At 45.8% G+C, this 9349-nt stretch overlaps 1 protein-coding gene across 2 annotated transcripts in view; it reads left to right on the forward strand.

Moving 5' to 3' along the window:
* The first annotated feature begins 2109 nt into the window (after positions 1-2109).
* The window catches only part of LOC115133170 (diacylglycerol kinase iota-like), a 52579-nt gene continuing 45339 nt past the window's right edge, over positions 2110-9349 (forward strand). For both annotated transcript variants that reach the window (XM_065021715.1, XM_065021716.1), the window contains exon 1: positions 2110-2627. In XM_065021715.1, coding sequence (XP_064877787.1) covers positions 2395-2627 — 233 coding nt within the window. In that variant the 5' untranslated portion in view covers positions 2110-2394. The remainder of the gene's footprint in view (positions 2628-9349) is intronic.

A 9349-nucleotide genomic window follows, 5' to 3' on the forward strand; every position in this document is an offset into this window, starting at 1 on the left:
CGCTGTTTTAACCCACGCTCCAATGTTCAGATAAATTACAGCTCTGCCTCTGGCAGACGGGTCTATGGATTCAACTGGTAAGTGTTTGACCATGCGGGTCGTCTATGCACATTTCTGTGTGCATTTTGTCAAATGTTGTGTCTGTCTCCCTGCCCGTGAAAGAACTGTCAGCCTTGATTATTATTTTTTATTATTATTCTTTTTATTTTTTTATTTAACCTATAATCACATTATAACCTAATCTGTATTAAGCCCCAAAAAATGTTCAGAACGGGTGATTTGCTTAGAATGAAAGTCTCATGGTTGGGAGGTGGGATACGAACTGCATTTAACAGAAAAACAAAAACAGACCGACTCACTGACCGAATCGGATGCAATTTGTCAAATTACTGCAAAAGCAAAAGCATCATTTCCAATCCTTAACTACTTAGTCATTTCCCTATTCATTCCCATAGTGGGTTATAATGATGCAACTGATATGTACATTTTGGCAAATGCCAGATGGGCTGGACCATTTTTTGTTGTTGCGTTTTTTTTTTTTTACATTAAAAATACAACAATGAGCAAGGTGACATGGCCAGCAGTATACTAATCTATATAATAAGGGTTTGGCTGATCAGTCGGCAACGGCCAAGACCGTGGATCGTAAAAAACAAAGGGTGCCTATAAATGTAGAAAGAGCACATTCTACATTGTCACTTAACTCAAAACAAATGTGTGGTGGCTAAAACCATGATTTGGTCAAACAGTAAAGTGTATTCTCATGATTCCTGTAGTGAAAGTGCCTGTCCTGCCCATGTGTCTGCCCTCGCTGGGGCCTGCTGCTGTGATGAGCGAGCCCCTCTCCTATCCCCCCCCCCCCATCAGCTTGAAAGACAAATGCGTTCTGATTGTATAACATTGAAAAATGCAATTGTGGAAAAAGCACAGCTTTGGAAGCTTCGTTCCCTTCTTCTCTGAAGAAGAGAGGAGGGTCTCCGCTTTCTGTGGGTATCATTGTATTTTTCAACTCTCAATATTCAGCTCAATTACTATTTTGATATGGTGAAATGCGCACCGGATATTGCGGAGGGCCTCATGGGTAGGTCTCATGAGTAGGATGTTCAATTTACTGTTGGATGAATACATGGCTACTGTCGGTGTGTATTATATTTATAGTTCGCTATCTAATTAACACATTTTGTGTTTTCACTTTCTCAGGTTTTGAACCCTAAATTAATGATCATATTATATGAGTTAGTGCACATAAAGATGTATGTAATTTATCTCTTTTGGAAAAAAGGAGGAAATTCTGGTGTCCTATTTGACTAGGGTGACCAGTCGTTCCTGATTTCCGGGGACAATCTCCGATTTTAGAGCGTTCCCTGAAATTGTCACCGATAAGCCCTCAGAAAGAAAACAACAACTCGGAAGTTAAATTGAGGCAGATATTTCAATAATCAAACGCTGTATCCAATCATATTTGAATGTAAAAATGATGTCCATATCCCTGTTCCAAACTCATTTGCTCCCGTGGTTTCGCCACAGACCTTTTATGAGAATGTTTGATCAGTAAAACATTGTAACCCCCCCATGACTAGAACTACGCCCATGACTAGAACGTGCATCCAGCAGCATAGGCTACCAAATTTGTGTGATTGTAAAATTACTAGATAGGCAAAGATTAAGAAAACTGTGGAGGGGCAGTTGCTTTCTGTGTTGTAAATAATGCAAGTATTTCAAAGTACTAAAGTGAAATGTTATAGTTTAATATCTGTATTTCCATCCATGCCATTGTTGTAGTTTTTTTTTGTCAACTTGAAATTCATGACAATCACTGGATTGCACATGAAAATATATTGGATCGTGCATTCCTGCTTGGATGTGTTAGATGAAATCAGGACTATGAATTACTTTGTCTGACCAGATTACCAACAAAGTTAGTGGCACCAGTGACACCAGGGGGAAATTAGTTGGCTGTGCGCATAGTGCTGTGGGCTGGTGTGAATAAAACGCCAGGGCCGAAATCTTGTCCCAGTCCGCCCCTGCTCTGCCCTACTTTTACCATGGTGATGATGCTGCAGCGGAGTGAGGAGGAGCAGGAGTATCCCACAATGCCCTTGTCGGGGCCGGAGATGGATGCTGCCTGCTGCAGCTCGTGAGCTTCTGTTGAGCTGACGCTTGTTGTTCCTGCCGCAGCTCGTGCTGCCATTTCCAGACGGTCATCTCCGACTAGCCGTTCGCGATCACCGTCTCGTGCTTAACAGTGCGGCGAACACAGATCCCCGCCGCTTTGGGTTCCTTCAACAAACGCGACCATAAAAAGGACGGACACTGTCATCCAGCGATACCCACCGTAGACCGTCTCTGTCTCCCGGAGTAGCCGGGGAGAGGGGGTCCAGCGCCAGCCGCAGCATGAGCATGGACCCCCTGGCCAAGCCCTGCCCGTCCCAGGCGGAGCACACCCCCGGGACCTTCAGCGGCCGGCTGACGGCGCTGGAAGCTGCCGGGGAGGACAGCGAGTCCGGCTGCGGCGAAGAGGAGGCCATGGGGGGCAGCGATACGTTCACTAGCCTCGTCGAGATGGAGGTGGAGACGCTGGAGGAGAAATTAAAGGGTCTGGCTTTTAGGAAACAGACTTCGTATAGGTGAGTCAACGGTAGAAGGCTAGCCTTCAGGAATAAGGGCTAAACGTTATTTGGATAAAAACTAGGATTTAGACAGCAGAGAGGAAGATGGGATTAGAGGACTGTAACGTTAGATCATTCTCTGCCCATTTACATTCACTTGGGCTGTTGTTTGTATTGGCAAACATTGACAAAAACACAATCGAACACACAAATAGGGAGAAGAGAGAGGGATAGAGCATTTGACAGCGCACATATTTCTGACATAAATCCTCTGAAATACTGTATTATTACTAATATGGTAGACTATTACATTACTAAATTGTGATAACTATCAGAGTAGGTTATTTCTCCCTGACTGAACCACGCATTGGCTTGAGCACACTGGCATTCTGACCTAGTGTCCATAGTGTGTGCGTTGTATTTTCTGTGTCGTTTTTCTGTGTGTCGTGTGTGGAAGGGGGGTTATCTTTATTGATTTGCAGGCTGTGTGTGTGTGTGCCCAACAAAACCCAGAGGAAGCTATAGCTTTCGTTCTGATTTAGTGAGAGATGGAGCGTGTGTGTGTGTGTGTGGTCTTGCATAGCGTAGTGTGTCGGTCAGTATGCCTCTTGTATTGGAAAACGGTCTGCTTTGGAGGTCAAATCAATATCGCCTAATGATTTGTTTGGTTTTTGTGGAGAGATGTTGAAATCTTTAGTCTGTCTGTCTGACTTCTGGTTTGTAGTAGCCATAGTGAATGAATGCATCATGATTACATGCAGCTCTTGTGTCTGTTTGAAGTTCAAGCTCTCCGTGGTCTAAGTGTGTGATTCAAACAAACCTGAGAAATGATACCGTTGAACATCAAAGGCTCTCTCTCTCTCTCTGTGTGTGTGTGTGTGTGTGTGTGTGTGTGTGTGTGTGTAAAACAATGACTCCTTTCAGACCAGTAATAGGTACCCCCTTCACCAGTCTGTAATAGTGACACTGCCCCCAGGGGGCAGACCACAGCTGGAGAGTATGTATTGTGGCAATCAGGCAGAGTGTGTAATTGTGTGTCTCTGTGTGTGAGTGTCAATAAATACATTTGATTGATTGATTGAGATAGACAGACAGACAGATATATAGATAATAGAGAGAGTGTACTTAGTGTGTTGTATCCCCACACTGAGCTGACTCCCACTGGGTGAGTGGTCACACAGGACTGTGTTCCCAGAAAGCTCTCGGCCCTTTCATCTATTCTGAGACGTCTATGCCTGCTACCCATAAATAAACAGCGCTCAGACACCCAGCGGGTGTGTGTGTGTGTGTGTGTGTGTGTATGTGCAGTGGTGGGAAAAAGTACCCAATTGTCATACTTGAGTAACAGTAAAGATACCTTAATAGAAAATGACTCAAGTAAAAGTGAAAGTCACCCTGTCAAATACTACTTGAGTCAAAGTCTAAAAGTATTTGGTTTTAAATATACTTAAGTATCACAAGTAAAAGTATACATAATAAAACAATTCCTTATATTAAGCAAACCTGATGGCACCGTTTTCTTGTTATTCAAATGTATTTACGGAGAGCCAACTCCAACACTCAGGCATCATTTACAAACAAAGCATGTGTGTTTAATGAGTCTGCCAGATCAGAGGCAGTAGAGATGACCAGGGATGTCCTCTTGATAAATATGTGATTTGGACCATGTTCTCTCCTGCTAAGCATTCAAAATGCAACGAGTACTTTTGGGTGTCAGGGAAAATATATGGAGTAAAAAGTAGATTCTTTTCTTTAGGAATGTTGTGAAAGTAGAATAAAATACAGATACCCCAAAACACTACTTATGTAGTACTTTAAAGTATTTTTACTTAAGGACTTTACGCCACTGTGTGTGTGTGTGTACGCAAGTGTGTTTGCATGCATTCGCATGTGTGGTTGTCTGTGTTGTATGTGGGGTAGCCTATCTCCCAGAGGAGGATGTTCAAAGCCTCTCTCTCTCTCATGTGGGATAAAATCGTTTTGACTTCATCCCCAACCAGGACACCCAACAACAGAGAGAAGATTAACAACCACACAGAGAGAAACAGGACAGGGTGGAAAAACATCAACTCTGATGTGCTGATCTAGGATCATTTTTGTCTTTTAGATCATAATGAGTACGATTATATGGACAGATCCTAGATCAGCACCCCTACTCCGAGACACCTTCTGGATATGGTTCCCTAATCGCAGTTCCTGCCTGCAGTAACTGAAGGAAGAAGCATTGAACTGACCAGAACAGACAGACGCTGACAGCAAAATTGTTACGGCCCAAATCCAGCCCACATCTGTTTGGCCCAGTTACCATTTATTGTTATTATCGCCCAGAATTGGGTCAGATCTGTTTGCCATGAAAAGGCCACAACATCCATAACCCAGACTCAAATATTGGCGTAAAACTCTCCAGGAGGCCTGTCGGGATTTAATCAGTTATCACAGTGAGAGAGTAGAGCGCTCAGCCTGTGACTTCAGAAAGAGACTTGTGCTCTTCTGAACAGCCCATCAGAGTCCTAATTGTAGAATTGTTCAGATGACACATTTTCCCATCCCGAAACCGATGAACAGTTCAACATACAATATGAATGGCTTTCTGTTCCTGACAAACTCTTGAGTCATAGGCCTTTTCTTGTTTGGGCAAAAGAACGTGCTTTGTTTTCTCTCCTCCGTCCTCTCTCCTCCGTGACCCCGGAAACTGATAAGTGGCCGAGTTGTCGAGGAGTGTGTCATTTCCATTAGTAGGCAAACGGAAGACGGCCCTTCCCTCCTTGATAGCGTCCTTTTGGTGAGGAAGCACAAGTGTATCCTACCGCGGAAGAGTTTTGAATCAGATCAGTTGCATTGTCGGAGGAGAAAAGCCAGCACACATTTAAAAACGATATGCTACTTATCCTTGTATTTATAAAATGTTTTGCACATAAACTTCATTTATTTTTTTTTATAACTTTACACATTTATTTTGGGACACACCCCTGTAAACATCATTTGCCTGATGACACGCGAGAAGAAGGAGCTTCCCGTTTCATACAGGCGCATTTTCCGTCCACGTTCACTCTCCACGTCGCCTCTCCTTGATTACCTTTGACTTTTTTTTCCCAAAAGGAGGAGAGAGAGAACGGAGGAGAGAGGACATGAGCCTACAGGCTGATCTAGGGCTACTGTGTCTCTAAAGCATCATACGGTATGTCAACTGAGCTGCCACCAACTTTAAGGAGACAAAACCATATCCCTAACTGAAACAATAACAAAGCGTTCTCCCCGCCCCTGTGTCGCTAAAAAACGAAGGGAATGATGCTGGAGAAATGTAACCACTCTCAAATTCATAGGCATCGTTATGGATGCAAGGACTGACATCCATGATTTTAAATGTGTAGTTTTAAACATGTTTTGAGGTTATTACAGTGTTTGTTTACATTGTTTACGTTGTTTACAAACTTATATTTTGGCTTCTAATGGGGAACGACAGTTGAAATAAGCTCATGAGGCATTTATAGGTTACCGTCTTCAAGAATAATGGGTATATATCATTGATTTATAAGTCCAAAGATGTATATAGCAACTAATGATTCTAGCTTTAACTTTGCACTGGGCCTGGTAGTGGTTGTATGTCCTTGGGAAGAGCCTGGGCCTGGTAGTGGTTGGATGTCCTTGGGAAGAGCCTGGGCCTGGTAGTGGTTGGATGTCCTTGGGAAGAGCCTGGGCCTGGTAGTGGTTGTATGTCCTTGGGAAGAGCCTGGGCCTGGTAGTGGTTGGATGTCCTTGGGAAGAGCCTGGGCCTGGTAGTGGTTGGATGTCCTTGGGAAGGGCCTGGTAGTGGTTGGATGTCCATGGGAAGAGCCTGGGCCTGGTAGTGGTTGTATGTCCTTGGGAAGAGCCTGGGCCTGGTAGTGGTTGGATGTCCTTGGGAAGAGCCTGGGCCTGGTAGTGGTTGGATGTCCTTGGGAAGAGCCTGGGCCTGGTAGTGGTTGTATGTCCTTGGGAAGAGCCTGGGCCTGGTAGTGGTTGGATGTCCTTGGGAAGAGCCTGGGCCTGGTAGTGGTTGGATGTCCTTGGGAAGAGCCTGGGCCTGGTAGTGGTTGGATGTCCTTGGGAAGAGCCTGGGCCTGGTAGTGGTTGGATGTCCTTGGGATGAGCCTGGGCCTGGTAGTGGTTGTGTATGGGAAATACAAGACAGAATTTGTTGTCATTATTCAAGGCTGACTTTGAGCAATACAACCTCTCTCTCTCTCTCTCTCTCTCTCTCTCCCTCTCATCTCTCTCTCTGCTTTGAGCTGAGGGCTGTACAGCAGGGAGGAAGTACATCCCCTCCGTTTCCTCACTAACTTATTCATGTGCAGCAGAGAGAGCGTGCTGCTGACGCCATCGTTTTATACAGATGAATACATAATGATAACACACTGAACGTTGACTGTCTAGTGCAGGGGAAGAGAGGGCTTACAACTGTCTGCTTCTATCTGGCCTGTTTCAATGATCCCCCCCCTCGTCCACTCTCTCCATCTCTTTCTCTCTCTGTCCTTCTGTCCCTTCGTTCAGTGACTCCTCGTGTATTTCTAAAGCAGACAGCGGGCATAGGGAGCAGCCAGACGGATGGACAAAATGAAAAGACAGATCAGTGCCCAGGAGGTGACCCCTTCATGTGAACCCTTTGATTACTGAGGGAGAGGAGGAGTCGATCATTCTCTGTGAGTTGTGATTACTGAGGGAGAGGAGGAGTCGATCATTCTCTGTGAGTTGTGACCACTGAGGGAGAGGAGGAGTCGATCATTCTCTGTGAGTTGTGACCACTGAGGGAGAGGAGGAGTCGATCATTCTCTGTGAGTTGCGATTACTGAGGGAGAGGAGGAGTCGATCATTCTCTGTGAGTTGCGATTACTGAGGGAGAGGAGGAGTCGATCATTCTCTGTGAGTTGCGATTACTGAGGGAGAGGAGGAGTCGATCATTCTCTGTGAGTTGTGACTATTGAAGGAGAGGAGGAGTCGATCATTCTCTGTGAGTTGCGATTACTGAGGGAGAGGAGGAGTCGATCATTCTCTGTGAGTTGCGATTACTGAGGGAGAGGAGGAGTCGATCATTCTCTGTGAGTTGCGATTACTGAGGGAGAGGAGGAGTCGATCATTCTCTGTGAGTTGCGACTACTGAGGGAGAGGAAGAGTCGATCATTCTCTGTGAGTTGCGATTACTGAGGGAGAGGAGGAGTCGATCATTCTCTGTGAGTTGTGATTACTGAGGGAGAGGAGGAGTCGATCATTCTCTGTGAGTTGTGACCACTGAGGGAGAGGAGGAGTCGATCATTCTCTGTGAGTTGCGATTACTGAGGGAGAGGAGGAGTCGATCATTCTCTGTGAGTTGTGATTACTGAGGGAGAGGAGGAGTCGATCATTCTCTGTGAGTTGTGATTACTGAGGGAGAGGAGGAGTCGATCATTCTCTGTGAGTTGTGATTACTGAGGGAGAGGAGGAGTCGATCATTCTCTGTGAGTTGTGACCACTGAGGGAGAGGAGGAGTCGATCATTCTCTGTGAGTTGTGATTACTGAGGGAGAGGAGGAGTCGATCATTCTCTGTGAGTTGTGATTACTGAGGGAGAGGAGGAGTCGATCATTCTCTGTGAGTTGTGATTACTGAGGGAGAGGAGGAGTCGATCATTCTCTGTGAGTTGTGATTACTGAGGGAGAGGAGGAGTCGATCATTCTCTGTGAGTTGTGACCACTGAGGGAGAGGAGGAGTCGATCATTCTCTGTGAGTTGTGATTACTGAGGGAGAGGAGGAGTCGATCATTCTCTGTGAGTTGTGATTACTGAGGGAGAGGAGGAGTCGATCATTCTCTGTGAGTTGTGATTACTGAGGGAGAGGAGGAGTCGATCATTCTCTGTGAGTTGGTTTGGTGCGAGAAGGTGGATAAGCTGCTGAGTTTCTGGAGTTTTGGCAGCCCGTGAATGTGCTGAAAGGCATTGGAGCGGTGAGTATTTGAGCTGCGTTTGTGAGATGGTTGGGTGTTCTGTGTGTGTGTGTGTGTGTGTGTTTGTGTGTGTGTGTGTGTGTGTGTGTGTGTAGGGGTTTTAATCGTGAGTCTGCGAATCGCTTGCATGCATACACACGCGCAGAACGTACACAGTACGCAGTCCGCGCACGCACACACACACACACACACACCAGGATGTTAGTAGTGTGATACATCCTCCTCTCTTTCCTCCTCATTGTGGGTTGTAATACCCTGTCCTGGTTGTCCAACACTGAGATGTGTGAGTGTGAGTGAGTGAGTGAGTGTGTGTGAGTGAGTGAGGTGTGTGTGTGCATGCCAGTGTTTTATTTGATGGGAGCAGGTCTGTGGGGCAGGTCAGACACACAGACAGTGTCTGATAATACGTGCGTAGGTAACCGTCAGTCTTAATCTGTGTGGTGAAGAGAGGAATGGGGGATGTCTGTTTTAGGAGTAGAGGACAGATTATTCCTTTAAAAGGTCTCTGTCTCATGGCGTTTTCCAGAGCAGCGCTGAGGTTGGGGCTGGCGACTGGTGTTTTCATCCCATAATGCAGTGTGATGAGGCATTAAGGGGATTGGATGTTCAGGCTGCGTGGAGTCAGTCTCTCCTTATTTGGTGATTGTCTGGCTGTAAGAGGCTTTTCCTGCTGCCTGCCCCCCCCCCCCTCACAGGCCCTACTACAGCCCCAAGTTTCAGCAGGATTCACTAGGCCCCAGAGTGGATGGCTGGGCAGGAACAGGTGTGGTGTGTGCCTGTTAAAC

This window comes from Oncorhynchus nerka, linkage group LG8 (assembly GCF_034236695.1).
Source record: "Oncorhynchus nerka isolate Pitt River linkage group LG8, Oner_Uvic_2.0, whole genome shotgun sequence".
In the NCBI taxonomy this organism is placed as follows: domain Eukaryota; kingdom Metazoa; phylum Chordata; class Actinopteri; order Salmoniformes; family Salmonidae; genus Oncorhynchus; species Oncorhynchus nerka.